The sequence below is a fragment of the Petaurus breviceps genome, unplaced genomic scaffold (assembly GCF_028583685.1).
Source record: "Petaurus breviceps papuanus isolate PSGF00001 unplaced genomic scaffold, PetGlider_PUasm1.0 90591, whole genome shotgun sequence".
Lineage (NCBI taxonomy): Eukaryota > Metazoa > Chordata > Mammalia > Diprotodontia > Petauridae > Petaurus > Petaurus breviceps.
The window spans coordinates 1888005-1903639 of record NW_027187280.1 but is presented as its reverse complement, the minus strand read 5'-3'; the positions used below and the strand labels follow the sequence as shown (position 1 = coordinate 1903639).

The window sequence follows — 15635 nt, the reverse complement described above, 5'->3', positions numbered from 1 at the left end:
TCTGCATTCTGACTCGATAGTTCTTTCTCTGGATGTGGATGGCATTTACCATCATGAGTCCTTTGGAGTTGTTTTAGGTCTTTGCATTGCTGAGAAGAGATAAGTCTATCAAAATCAGTCATCTCACACTCTGGCTGTTTCTTTGAACAATATTCTGGTTCTGCTCACTTCAGTCAGCATCAGTTCATATAAGTCTTTCCAGGATTTTCCGAAGTCTACCTGTTCATCATTTCTTATAGCACAATGGTATTCCATTACATTCATATACCACAACTAGTTTATCCATTCCCCCAACTGATGGGCATCCCCTCAATTTGCAGTTTTGGGCCACTACAAAAAGAGCTGCTATAAATATTTTTTGTACATGTGGGTCCTTTTCCCATTTTTATAATCTCTTTGGGATACAGCCCTGGAAGTGGTATTGCTGGGTCAAAGGGTATGCACATTTTTATAGCCCTTTGGGCATAGTTCCAAATTGCTCTCCAGAATGTTTGGATCAGCTCATAGCTCCACCAACAATGAATTACTGTTCCCACTTTCCCCTATCTTCTCCAGCATTTATCATTTTCCTGTTTTCTAATGTTAGCCAATCTGATAGGTGTGAAGTGGTACCTCAGAGTTGTTTTGATTTTCATTTCTCTAATCAGTAGTGATTTAGAGCATTTTTTTCTTATGCCTATAGATAGCTTTAATTTCTTCCCCTGAAAACTGCCAATTCATGTCCTTTGACCATTTATCAGCTGGGAAATGACTTGTATTCTTGTAAATTTACCTCAGTTCTCTATATATTTTAGTAGAAAAATAGACCTTTATCAGACACACTCATTGTAAAAATTCTTTCCCAATTTTTTGCTTCTCTCCTAATCCTGGTTGTATTGGCTTTGTGTAAAAACTTTTCAATTTAATGTCATCACTATTTTCCATTTTGTATTTCATAATGTTCTCTATCTCTTGTTTGGTCATAAATTCCTCCATTCTCCATAAGTCTGACCAGTAAACTATTCCTTGCTCCCTTAATTTGTTTATAGTATCAGGATTGGCTAAGATTCTTCTCAAAGCTTTGTTCTAATGGATCTAGGTTTCTTTCTTTAGTGATCAATTTTATATTAAAATCTCACTAATGTATTCTTCATTTTAGAGTTATCTATATTTATGTCATCTCTCCCTAATAGACTTATGACAGTGGGGACCATATCTTAACTAAACTTTGAATTTACCCTAAGCATCCCGCACAGTCTTCTTCTGCACATAGAAGGATGAATAAATATTCACTTAAATTGGGCCTATTATGAATCACTATTAACAAATTGTACTTTACCAATTAATCAAGGGGTAAACTCCTTTGTAATTCATTTTCTTTTCTCTCCCACTTATAGTTAAGTCCTACTTCCCGCCTAAAGAAGTTGCCTCAGGGCCGAACTGTTCCACCAATGGGACCAGAAACCAAAGTGTCTGTTGTCTGGGTTGAACGTTATGATGATATAGGTAAGAGTATCAGATTTTTCTTTGTAAAAATGTAACAACATAACACAAGTAACAATGACTTTGGGAATTTTTCTGTTATGTTTTTTAAATGCTTCTGTTAAAGCACTATATCATAATAACATATCCTTGCAAAACACAAGCTAGGGCAGGTCATGCCAGCCTGCAGAGGCTCAGAGCAGGATAGGCCAGTCCTCAGAAACTGGTGTCGAGGGATTTGGAGCAATACATAAAACTCACAGGGAGTGGTGATGGAGGGAGGATACAGATGGATCCTTGAAGTAAGAAGTTTTAAAGGTATATGCCATAAAAATGTCAAAAAACATGTTAAGAGTAGTTGTGGGAACAGCAGATATACTAATACACTGTAATACACTGTTGGTGGAGCTTGGAAAATGGTCTAACCTTTCTGGAAAGTGATTTAGAATTATGCTAAGAAAGTGTTCATACACACCCTTTCGCCCAGAGATATCCCTCAAAGACATGTATTCTAGGGAAGTCAAAGTTAGAAAGACCTCATAGACATCAAAATATTTGTAGAAAAACCTCGTATAGCAACAAAGAACTGAAAAATAGATGCCAGTTGAGTAGGGAATGATTAAACAAATCATGGTGCAATGATTAGTGCCAGCTAGGTAATGTAAAGGCTTAAGAGTCAGGAAGACCCTAGTTCAGCTTCTCTCTCAGACACTTGCCAGCATCATTTGACCTCTGTTCTGTTTCCTCATCAGTAAAATAGGGATAATAGTAGCACCTGTTGCACAGAGTTGTGAGGCTCAATAATGAACTCATATAAAACACTTGACCAATCTTAAAGTGCTTATGTAATGCTGTTATTATCATTATTATTATGCAAATATAATAGAATATTATGTTGCCATAAGAAAAGATGAATAAGAAGAATTCAAAAAAAACCTTGGGAAGACTTTTTATTTGAACTGAAATTGAAGTAAGCAAAACCAGGAAAACAATATATACTATATACTACAACAATGTAAAATGAAAGGGAAAAAAAATCAAAACTGAACAATCTGTAATTAATCCTGATCAAGCTTGTTCCTCAAGAAGAGATGAGAAAATACCCCTTTTCCCCTTCTTTGTAGAGACAAAAGATTTAGATTATCTAATGTTATTTATTCTGATGTTTTCAGTTGATGTATTAGTAAGTTTTACTGAACTTTTTTTTTCTCTTTTTTTCTTCATTATAAGGGATGACCCTTTGGATAGGAGAGGGTTATATTTGGAAATTAAGGTGATGTAAGAACAAAAATTTTTTTTCAATTTTTTAAAGTTCATCTTGCCATAATTGATACTTAAACTAAAACTGCTGCTCTGCAAATAATTCCCCAGTTCTTCAAACCCCAACAAAGAGAAAGAGAGGAAAACTTTTTTCTACCTTTACCCCATGGAAGCTTTTTTTAAAAGAACTGATTCCTTTCGTTTTACATCACCTTCATTTCCAAATATCTCCCTTCTGCTCCCTCCCCTCCCCAGCGAGCCTTCCCTTGAAATAAAGATTAAAAAAGAAACAAACAGTTCAACAAAACCAAGCAGCATCCACCACATCTGGCTGTATATGGAGGACTTACTGCACATTCTTTGCTCCCCTGCCCCTCCAGCTTCTTCAGGGAACCTTGCAGGTTCAATTTCTCAACTCTTCTCTGGGGCCAAGCTTGGTAATTATAACTACATAGTGTTCGGTTTCATTGTGTTCTATCCATTTACATTGTCCTTGGTGTGTACATTGTTTTCTTTGGTTCTACTTACTTCACTCTGTATCAGTTTACATAAGCTTTCTCTGGAACTTCCTTTTAATGTATCGTTCTCCTTATATCGGTTGGGAGGTGAGTCTTGATTAGCCATAACATGTAGACATGGTAGAGTTTAAAGGTTTAGGTTTTTGTTTTTTGTTTTCCTGTTTCACTTGTAGCTGTAGGTAATTTTCTCCTTATAGTTATATAAACTACATAAGAGCATGACAAATGCATGTTGGGTCAGACCAGTGAGTCCATTGAGCTCTGCTGTTTTTCAGACAGCGGCCAACGTATAGTTTATGTGAGAGTTTAGAAGATGCTCTTTGAGATCCCCAAAGGTTAGATTGTCCCATCAATATCCCTTCTCAATAACCCATTTAGAGCCATGAATGAATTAACCCAAACCTGTCTTGACCTTGCTTGGAAGCATCATAAGAGGTTTTATTGTTTGGTTTGATTTGATGCTTTTTTTGCTGACACATTCTGTTACTGTGTGTTGTTTAGGGAGCTAAGTAAAACGTGCTGATTTTTACTCACTTTCAAGTAAGCAGAGATGTAGCAAAATCGTAACTTATCAAATGCTGATTTCTTCTAGAAAACTTTCCCCTTTCTGACCTGATGTCAGAGATCAGCACTGGTGTAGAAACGACTCTAAACAGTAGCACTTCTCTGAGGTAGGTCATGTTCTTGCAAGAGCCATTCCCTCCTGCTGCTTTTGCTTCCCTTTGAGCCTCAAATGCTCAACTGCTGCAGTGCTTTGCAGGGGAAAGTGTTGATTTTGGTGCCAAAACAACCAAGTTTGGATTTCACATAGTAAAAAGGCATCTTTTTTTTTCTTGGTGGGGATTTATTTTTGAAGTTTGTTTTGTCCAAATCCCTTCACCTCCTATTTGACTCACCTTTGAAAAAAGAAAATTAGCTTGCACTATCAAGAAATATCTTGAACCTTCACATTTGGTAACATTACCTATATAATAGGTGTGTGTGTGGTCCTGAAAATGTTCATGTAAATTAAATGTAAATCATATTGCTTTAAACTTAAGGCAGTTGAAAGAACCTTTACAAAATGAAGAGCCCTTCTGTCCCACAGATAACTGACTCTCATTTATCTTTGTAGTTCACATTTTTTTAGGTTTTCTTCAAGTAAGTTACCCTTTCATTGAGATATCCTTTTTCTTGTGATAATTTGGGACATATCTAGCCATTTTGACAATAAAAACTCTTTCATGGGTTTTTTCTATATGAAAACACTATACAAGAAATATTGTGAAGTTTGTCTTTAGCATTTTCCCACTCCTCCTGCAAGATACCTCATTGCTTCAGGGAAGGGGTGCCTTTCCTGCCAGATTCTTTCCTTTGTATTTCCCCAACATGAGGTAGCACACTTTTCCTTTAACTTAAAACTGCAGTTGCTGATTGAAACCTAATTATCCATTTGCTCTATTCCCCTGAAAGGCCGGCTTTTTTTTTTTTTTTTTGCCTTACAGTGTTAATGAAAGAACTTTTAAACAAACCTCCTTTATTCCATGTGAATCCCCAACCCCAGCTCCTTTTTATGAAACCCTTTCTAAAGATAATACCTCAGTTTTTTTTTGTCCAGCTGGAAAAAATGGGAAAAGAGCCAAGCATACTACCATGGCAGCAAGTCATGGAAGGTTGTTTCCATTAGGCAAGGCCTTCTAATATCCTCCCAATCACTCCCTGTAGGCAGTTACTATGATTATGGAAAGACATCAGTTCCTTTCTTTAAGCTTGCTGGTAACACACCTATTCTTTATCTAGTTTAACAAGTTTGTTTGTTCCCTTTCTTCCCTCTTTAAGAGCATCAGCCACCCTTGAAAAAGAAGTTCCTGTCATTTTCATCCACCCTCTAAAAACTGGATTATTCAGAATAAAAATTCAAGGAACTACTGGAAAGTTTAACATGGTCATCCCACTGGTGGATGGGATGATTGTCAGCAGGAGAGCACTTGGTAAGGACTTTAAATAGTAAGGATAAGAAATTATAACTTATTTTACCATAGGACCACAGCATTTTAAATCTCTAACGGACCTTAAAAATACCGACTCAAACTCTTCTTATCCTCTCCAGGCCTCCATATCTTACAAAGAAAAAAGTAAGACAGACCCAGTGAGGGCAAGGGACTTAGTAGAGGTTCCACAAGTTAGTTAATGGCAAAGCCAGGACTTGGTCTTAGGCCTTCTGACCTCACCAAGTCATTGTTCTTTTCACTGCCTTTTTATAGACTATAAAAGAGAAAGTGATCATGCTGAGCTGACAGCTGTATTTTTCATTACTGCTAATAAAACGGTAAAGTGAGAGAAGCATTTAAGCTTTCTTTTTCCTATGAGTGAAAGCAAGAGAAAATATAACTCTTAAATAAGAGTAACTGTACTCCAGTACTTGGTAGTTGAAAAATTGGAAAATATTTTGATTTTATTATATTCCTTTTAGGTGCTCTGTTCAGTGAGATTTATCTCAAAAGTTCTATGTTGGTCCTTAGGAGGATTGAAAATGTCACAGACAGAATTAAATGTTGCAGAGGTGCTTGCAAAATAAAAATGTTTTAGCTTAATTCTGATAGTACACACAGATGATTGACTTTTAACATTTGTTTAAAAATTCTTTTTGTTTTTAAGGTTTCTTAGTGAGGCAGACTGTAATAAATATTTGTAGAAGAAAGAGGCTAGAAAGTGACTCCTACAATCCTCCACATGTGCGACGAAAACAGAAGATTGCAGATATTGTCAATAAATACAGAAATAAGCAGCTGGAGCCAGAATTTTATACTTCACTTTTCCAGGAGGTTGGGCTCAAGAACTGCAATTCTTAAACCAGGGTCCTCCAGAGACAATTATTAGATCAGAGATTGGTGGCTACCAGAGGGAACAATGGAAATATGTTACTAGTATTGACTAGAGAAGAAAAATACCACCACCGCCACCACCAAAAAAAAAAAGCAGCTTATCTTTCAATCACCGAAACAGAAGAGATACCATTACAAATACAATGTTAGAAGATTTTCTGCTTTCTGGTGAGAGGAGGTCTCCCAAATACAATCATAAACCCCTCAATGGGGTGGTATAAATTTTATCCAATACAACTTTTTTAAAGTGACAGTTTTACTTAAATAGTACATTTCGGGAGAAACTGTAAACTGCTCTGATAAAAATGTTTATCGAGAAAAGAGGAATAGCACATAAAGTGGTCTATAAACTAGTAGTCAGAGATAGTCTTACACAGCCCACTTTTCTAGGAGGTCCAGCACCAAATTGGTTCCTCTCCTAGGATCTCAAAGGACTGATTTCCCAAATCTGGAGTTGCTTGTGCTGGGGAGAAAGCAAGAATTCTAGCCTCTTATTCTACCATCAGCTTTACAAAAAGAAGAACCCATAAATATCTCTTGTGCAGATATTTTTAAAGGTCTGACTTTCAAATATTCATCTTCATGTATCAAAAAGATAACAAATATGTCAAAGTCACCATCATCCTACTCATTTATACAGACCATCTGTCTAAAAACAACCACTAGTTACCACAGAAAGGAGCCTATCAGGAGCATGTCCAGAGTAGAAGATTTGCTTTCTACATTTCCCGGCAGTGTAGAAAAATAAGTGAAAATTTCCATTAAATCAATGAAGCCATCACTCAGCCTGTGTCCACTTCAGCACAGTAGAAAGAAAAGTGTGTGTAAAACACTGGGAAAGGAAAGTTGAAATGTTACAGAATTACTTGTTGATTTCAATAAATGTCAGCTCACAACTACTGGTGAAAATGATTTGGCTTCATGTATGATCTGTTTTTATGTCAGGACCCAACAGAAAAATGTATGCTATGAACATATAATTAGAAATTTGGAAGATATAAACAAAACTTCAGAGTCAGTTGCATTGTAAAAAGTAATTGTCTATTACCCAGGAATGTACTCAGCATTAATAACTACATTATTGGGTTCCTACAGAAATTGTTTCAGTTTGTCATTCATTCTATGTTCTAGGCTTCGCTGATCTGAAGACATGCTACATATTGTGATTTTAGACATCCCCCTCCACCTGACTTTTACTGTTCTTCCTGTGATAATGGGTTTTAGGTGGATCCAAAGTATCCTTATAGTGATTCCTAGGGCAGAGTAAGACTATATTCTTCCTCTTTTCTTCCCTTTATTATTTATTAGCAATTATTTTATCTTCAGGTATTTAAATAACCAATTCAAATTCAGAGAAAATTGATCAGACTTCTTTCCATTGAATTTGTTCACTTTTACACGAAGCATAGTCAGTAGCTACAGTGTTCTATTTGGTTTTATGTCTAGTTTAGTTTTTATCACCTACTTTTCCCTGCTCAGGTCCAGATTATCTTATTTAGTAAAGTATACAGTTTGTCATCTATAGCAGAGATGTGAATTTGACAACTTTTGTTTCTAAGTTTGCCCTGCAGTGTTGTTTGTTTTTTTAACTCTTCCTTTGCATCCAGGTCATTTCTTTTTACTCACCCAGCTTCCCCCATTAGTATAATACAGCTCTAACAACTGCTTATTTCCTTTCAAACCAAACTATAATTAGACATTTCCAAATTGCTAACATAGTGCAGGAAGCATATTAAGTTTGTTCCACCACAAAAATTAAGTTGCTGTTTGTGTGAATTCTTGACAGGACATCAGGGTTTGCACATTGCAAGAAAAAATTGGTCTTACCTTTCAGTTTAATCAGTCAAAAGTACTATAGTACTGACATAGAACTTTTGAAATCCTAAAATTTAAAGGTGATTGACTAATGTCATGCTTATCTAATATTCTTCAAATAAAACTAAATTTTTGCAAAAGTGTTGATGTCAGGAAAATCTGTATTCATGAAAAAAGAAAATGTTCCTGACTTCACTTTTTCTCTAGCATTTCTGCATAATTTCCCTTTCTAATAAACGAATAAGCCATGGAGAATATCATGTTTGTGGAATAGGAGTATGGTATGTATGCTGTTAGTGGAAAGAAAACAGTGAGGCTCTGTAACTTCTCTGAAAATCTAAAAACCAAAATTTTGCATCATGAGCAAAAACGGAAGTGAATTCTGCCTTAGTCCCTAGAGTTCAGATAAAAGTAACTGCTGCAGCCATAGGGGAACTTTTTGATCAGAATTACTAGACTTCTGCACAGTGTCAGTTTGAGTGCATGATCACTACACTTACCCACTGTCTTTACTATATACAAATCACTCTGGTTAATATGGCCTATGAGAAGCATATTTAGTCCACTGATTAAATGGCATGGCCAGTGCATGTGCTCAGTTGTCCCGTAAGAAGTCTTTACTATTCCACAGAATTAAATTTTTCTGCATATGCTCAATAACCACTTTTGGACATCAAAAGCTACTTTAGTTTACTTCATCTATAATATATTTGTCTTAAAAAATATATTTAGTCACCATAAGTGACTTTGCTACAGGTAGCTAATGGACTGTTTGGCTTATCCTGGAGGATGAGTGCATTACATGAACATAGGGTGTAGTTAAACAGAATTTGAGTTCTAAGGACAACCTCTGTAGCATGTGCTCATGTACACACACACACACACACTTTTCTGAAGGTAAATTACTGTTAAGATGTCTTGGAATAAACTTCCAGGTTTTTTCCATTGTTGGCAGCAGCTCTGAAGATGAGTGGGGATGACTGCTCAATTTTCCCATGCTTTAACACCTCTCTTGGTTACTTATCCTCTTGGTCTATTTTATTTGTTCTTTCCTCCCTTTACTATTCCTATAGTTTCCCCCATGTAGACAATATAATTATGTAACATTTTTCTTTCTCCTCCCCTTTTAAAAGCATTTTCTATTCTTAGGAGTTGTGTCTGTTCCTCTCCCCTACCAATACCCTTTCAAGAAATGCAAAGTAGTTAATAATGGTAAATAATATAAGTTGGCCAGGATATGAGGCCTTTACAAACTGTTACCTCTTCTGCACTTATTGGGAAGTATTTGCTGATTTTCAAGTACCCAAATGCATCAGTATAACTTAATATTATTGGAATGGTGAGTACAAATGACCTGGATGACAGATCATATAATTTTGTGATATCAGAGAATTTGACTACTTACCTATCTGGCAATTAAATTTTTCTATTTAAAAACAATTTGAAGTCTCATTTAGGCACCAGATTATATCTTCCTAAAAGTATTGTTTTATCTATTTAAAGGATCTCAAATGCTTTTGTAATTCTTAAGAGAGCTGCTGCAAAGACAAATCTTAGGAAATACCAGTCTATAGAACATTGAATCAAACAGAATTTCTCAGCAGATGGGTATGTCTGCTTCTCATATAACAGTCATTCTCTCAACTTGTGTCCCTGAACTAATTTTCTTTATTAAATAGTAAAAAGGGTGTCATTTGAAATTCCACATTTCAAGACTTTCTCTAGAAGTGAATGGAGGGCATCTTTCTCAGGCTTTGTAGTTGGCTGGCAGTAAGCAGTAGCCATTATTTGCTTGAAATCACAATACAATTTGTATGAATTTCTGTATGTTGCCAAGACATGATCTTTTTGTTGTTATTGTATTTTCTGTAAATATTTCTGGCACTAAGTTGTAAAGTAAAGACAACATGTAAATATGAAGATGTGAACTCTGTTCCCTCCTCTCTAGTATTTTATCTCTTTGTTAGAGAAGGCACAGAAGCTTGTTTGTATTTATGCCGATTCTTTGTCCAGAAGAAACACATGGAATACTGAATGTAACACATTTAGTCAATTAAATTTTAAGGAGATTCTTATCTAATGCCCTGTGTGCTTTTGGTTGGAGTCTCATTCTTTCCAGCTGAACTCTCCACTCCTTGCTTAATCCCTGTGTGGACAGAAGCTTTTCTAGCCAGTTTTTTTTTCACTTTGAGCAGCAAGATCTGTGGGCCATCCACTATAGAGCTGGGGATTCCACACCTGGGTTTTTGTTCTCTTCTTAGAAGAGTTATGGAAGTTTAAAAACAATTCACTTTTAAATCATCTTTATTTTTAAAATATGAAGCCCATAGCATTTTAGGGGCTCATGTCACATAATTAAGCTCCCAGTGAGTGTCCTGTTCTCACCAAAAAGGTGAGAACCACCAGTTTAGCTGGACTGGGTCAAATCACATTTAAGTTCTAGAATAGGAAAATGCCCACTGAAGTGGATTTAGTTCTGGATGGGGGGAAGGGAGGACAGTTATGAGCCACTAAAGTAATGTGATATTGTACAAGTCCAACCACCTCACCCCACATGTGCACACTTAGTAAACTTCAGGGGCTTCTTGCTTCCATGATCAAATACAAAATGCTATTAGCCATTCAAAGTCATTCATAAACTAACCCCTTCCTATCTTTCCAGTCTTCTTACACCTTACTTCCCACCACATACTCTGATCTGGTGACACTGGCCTCCTGGCTGTTTCACAAACAAGACACTCGGCTCTGGGCATTCTCTCTGGCTGATTCCCAGGTCTGGAATGTTCTCCCTCCTTCACTCCAACCACTGACCTCCCTGGCTTCCTTTTAGGTCCCAACCTTCCCCAAGCCCTCTTAATTCTAGTGCCTTCTGTTAATTATCTCCTGTTTGTCATCATATATATATATATATATATATATAGCTTGTTTGTATGCATTTGTTTGCTTGTTTTCCCCCATTAGATTGTAACATCCTTGATGACGGGGACTGACAGTCTTTTGTCCCTTTTTGTATCCCTAGTGCTTAGCACAGTGCTTACTATGCTGTAGCTTCTCCCACTGCTCTCTCACTTCTATGTCACTAGAGGGTTATACAATACAATAGCCTATAAGGTACATTCTACAAGTATTACCCCACTTTACAGATAAGAAAACTGACTTGAAAAGACTCCTAGTAAGCATCTAAGCCAGGTTTCAAACTCTGATGTGCATCAACATTTTGCACAAGCAGAAAGATGAGCCTTGGGGACGGATGTGCCTTATTAACATCATACAACTAGAGCCAGGACTAGAACCTTGGCCTTATGATCCCACATCTAGTCCTTTTACCATTACACAGGGCTGTGGCCCAGCCAGAAGCTCTAGTATCAGCAGATGTGAGAACGAGCATGAGGATGTTGTGGTGAGTGTTAGGGACAATTATTTTTTTCTCCATTTTCCAAAGAAACTGTTTCCTGTAAGACAAAAAATTTTTAACCTGGATTCTGAACTTTTATTAGAATAAATTGATAACTATTTCAACATTACTGATTTCCTTTGTAACCCTATCTATATTATGTATTTTAAAACCTCCTAAGAAGAGGTCCAAATGCTTACTTAGACTGTCAAAGCTGTCCATGACCTAAAAAAAAAAGGTTAAGAACTCCTGTTCTTGGATAAAATAAAAAGTGGTCAGCAAAGCTTTTCATAGATTTTAAGTTGGAAGGGACCTCAGAAGTCATTTTGCTCATACCTTTCCTTTGATGGAAAAGGAAACAAGTACAGAGAATTGATTTATAGTCACACTAGTAATAAGTAACAGCAGAGGTCCCCACCCAGGCCCTCTGATTCCAGCCGCTCAAGCCACTCCATGAGTTTCCCTTCTTTTCAATCTAGCTCCAACCTACCTTTCTTGACTTATTGCCCTTCAGTCCCCTTCCATGAACTCTGCCTTCCACCCACACTAGATTACTAGTTACTCCTGAACTCAACATTCAGTTTCTTGACTGTCTATTTACAAACAAGCCTGGAATCTACTCCTTCCAGAATCCCATTATTGTTCAAGGCTCACTCACGTGTCATCTACTTCAAGCCTTGCCTGATTCCACCAGTGGATTGTGTAAGCTCAATGGCAAAGACAGTTTTTTTGCCCTGTATTCCCAGTGCCCTTCCACATAAGTCACTTCAATGTTTGTTGAACACAAATGATACTGCTGGAAAGGACCTGAAAAGATTACCAAAGATTATGAAATCTTGGGCAAAAAGCTAAAGATCATAGGGGCACAAGTTGAGTTTTTCTTGTATAATGAAAGTAAAAGATGCAGAAGAGAAACTGGTTTAGGAAGTGATCAGATGGCTAAGAAGTTGGTGTCTGAGGAAAGACCTGGACTTTTGGACCACAATTTAAAGTAAAAGAATGACAGATTCCTTGCCAGAGATTGAGTCCACCTTAAAAAAGACTGGGAAGAATGTTTTTTTAGGTGTCTTGCATATCTAACTCAAAAGGATTTTCTAAAAGATGGGAAAGAGAAAAAACTGCACGTGTGTATTTGTATACAAATACACAGAGGAAAAAAGAAATACATGCACATATGCATACATTGATATATCTGCATCAAGCTAGATCTCTAAATTTTCTTGATCATATACATGATCTATTAGCAATGAGTGCTTACACTCCCAAAAAGTTTATATATTAAAAATCATTATTCTTATTTTAATGAGAATAGTGTTATGGAATGTTTTTTTTTTAATTTGTAACAGTAATTTAAAGGCCTGGTTCTAAGTTCAGCTTATCTCAGTTTTTATTTATTAAATTTATCTCAGTTTTAATTTTATTTATTAAAATTTGGTTTTAATGACTGATAGCTAAAATGATATTTCACAAAGATAAGTAGATCCAAATAGAAGCATTTGGACTCAATAAATCATGACATTCATTTTTCAATTCCACCCACCAATTAATGCAAAAGTTGTCAAAAATAAGGTAGTAAATTTCCCTCTTCCCTCATGTCATTCAGTTGTCCTTAAAAACTGTAAGATATTAAATGTTTATATGTTTAATGAATGAATTCAAAACCCACTGAAACTCTTTGGAAGATTTTTAAACAGGCTATTAGAAAATTCTGTTTTCAAATTTTTTACATTTGCAATTAAGTTTTTGTAGGTGACATTTTTGGCAACAAAATTATATAAAGATAGAAGCATTTCCAAATATCTATTTTCAAAATGCTTTCTCTATACCACAACTTTCTTTTGAAAAGCAGCTACTTTCTCATTAATTAAAAAAAAAAAAGACAGGAGAGACAGATTAGATGTGCCTTTAAAATATATATATATAGGGGAGGCTAGGTGGCGCAGTGAGTAGAGCGCTGGCCCTGGAGTCAGAAGGACCCGAGTTCAGATCCGGCCTCAGACACTTAACACACACAAACAAAAAACCTAGCCATGTGACCTTGGGCAAGTTACTTAAACCCAATTGCCCTCCAAAAGGCAAAAACAAACAAACAAATATATAGGAGGTAACATACTACTTATAGCTTCTTGTCATCACAGAAAAGGTCAGGACATTTGAAACAATTGTTTTTTTCTAAAAGATAAATTCATAGCTTATATTGAAGTTTGACAGCTCAAGTGTTTTGCCATAAGTTAACCAGTGAACCTCTAAGGCACAAAAGATTTCCATAGTAATTCCCTATCTTGTTGTAAAGTATTGCAAAGATTCTAATACTAATGGTTTCCTTTAAGTCTTATTGTTGTTAAGGTATTTTTCAGTTATATCCACCTCTTCATGATCCTTTTTTGGGTTTTCTTAGTAGAGATACTGAAGTGGTTTGCCATTTCCTTCTTCAGCTCATTTGTCAGATGAGAGAACTGAGTCAGACAGGAATGAGTGACTTGCCCAGGGTCACACAATTAGTAAGTGTCTGAGGCTGAATTTGAATTTAGGAAGATAAGTCTTCCTGGCTCCAGGTCCAGAGCTCTACCCACTGCACCATCTAATCTGGCCCTTTCCCTTAAATTGTCTACCTCAATCACTCCCTTTATACTTTGTGCCCCTCTAGCTCCAATCTCTTGGCTGCAGTGACATGGAGTGAATGGATTTCACGTGTGTTACCGTGCCCTGGAATCCTTTCTTTATTCCAATCAAAGCAGTTGCTTGCTACACTTACATCATTATTTCCATAAGACATTTACTGGTTTTTTTTTTTTCCAGAATGCATTTACTGTTAAGAAAATATCTTCTCAGGGGCAGCCAGGTGGCTCAGCAAGCAAGAGCACCTCCTCCAGTGTCAGGATGACCTGGGATTGAATCCGAGCTCAGATACTCAGCACCACACCCAGAAATAACTGGCCTTGTAACCTTGAGCAAGTTACTTAACCCCGATTGCTTAAAAAAAAAAAAAAGAAAAGAAAATATCTTCCCTGGTACTTTAGGAGTTCACAAATACGGATTCCATTGAAACACCTGTACTTGTGTCAAACTGTATAGAAAACATTCTTTGTTAAACGATTTGTACCAATAATTATTTCTTCCAAGCTTCAGCAGTGTTTTTAGGTATCTTCCAACAGTATTTGTTGACAAAGAAATGCATTTGAATTTCTTATTATATTGTTTCCCATGATTATTTCAGCCATTTTTGCCATGGCAGGAAGAAGTGTTCTTCCATTTTTCTGTGGTCTTTTGTCTTTTACTATTAATTAAGAAAGGACGCAGTTAGGTTGCTCAATGGATGGAAGGCTGGGCCTAGAATCAGGAAATCCTGGGCTCAAATCTGACCTCATATACTTACTACTTGGACAAATCACTTAACCTTTATTTGTCTTAATCCACTAGAGAAGGAAATGGCAAAGCTTTCCAGCAGCTTTGCCAAAAAAACAAAAACCAAAAACCAAAAACCATGGACAGTATGGTCCTCAGAGTCACAAAGAATCAGACTGAACAACAAATTAAGTAAAAAACCGCAAAAGAGAATTCCAAACATGTATCACTGAGTTTATCAAAAGTTTTAAAGTACTGGATTGAGTATCATGTGCCTTTAAACCTTGCTAAAAAAAAATTATAGAGCTTAGTCTTTGTGTTCAAAATGCTTAGTTTTTAAATGACTTGTTAATTGTGATATCTCCATATTATCATTGGTTAATATTTTAAGTCAAATGCTTGAGCGAGGTTCATTGGTTAATAATAATGCATACAAACCCATATGTTGAATAATCTTGATGAGTCTGAAATATTTGGGCTTGAAATTTTTTGGATCATTGTGTTGACATCTTGTCAGATATTATTAGGCATTATCACTGTTCCTGCATTAATACGGCTGATGAGCTCATACAAGGAAGAGGAAAAATGTCAGCCCTGCCATTTTCTTACCATTCCCTGGTGCTCACAATTTTAGTATGAGTATCCAGAGTTTCTTTGCAGGAATATTTTTAAGGTCCATTCTGAAGGATTAGTTTACTTAAAACTAGATAACACAATCCCCAGATTCACTTTACCAGGCACTCATAAACACATATGTCTCACTCTGCTGAAAGTGAACACAGAAATGAGGATGTCACTGCTAAACCGTCTCACTAAAAGGGAAGAAACATTTACTGGAACTGATAGGAATTATGGAAGAAAAGTTAGTACTCATTCCTAGAGCCTGGAATAGAAAAAGAAAAAAGCTAGGTATAATCCAATATTTTTGATTATATGTATATGATATAATCCAAAATTTCAATTTGGGGAGATCAGATT

At 36.2% G+C, this 15635-nt stretch overlaps 1 protein-coding gene across 6 annotated transcripts in view; it reads left to right on the top strand.

Annotated features, from left to right (window-relative positions):
- The window catches only part of RALGAPB (Ral GTPase activating protein non-catalytic subunit beta), a 90993-nt gene extending 80995 nt beyond the window's left edge, over positions 1–9998 (top strand). For all 6 annotated transcript variants that reach the window (XM_069063539.1, XM_069063542.1, XM_069063540.1 and 3 more), the window contains 4 exons: positions 1377–1485; positions 3832–3910; positions 5058–5209; positions 5877–9998. In XM_069063539.1, the coding sequence (XP_068919640.1) occupies positions 1377–1485; positions 3832–3910; positions 5058–5209; positions 5877–6070 (534 nt within the window). In that variant the 3' untranslated portion in view covers positions 6071–9998. The remainder of the gene's footprint in view (positions 1–1376; positions 1486–3831; positions 3911–5057; positions 5210–5876) is intronic.
- Positions 9999–15635: the final 5637 nt, after the last annotated feature.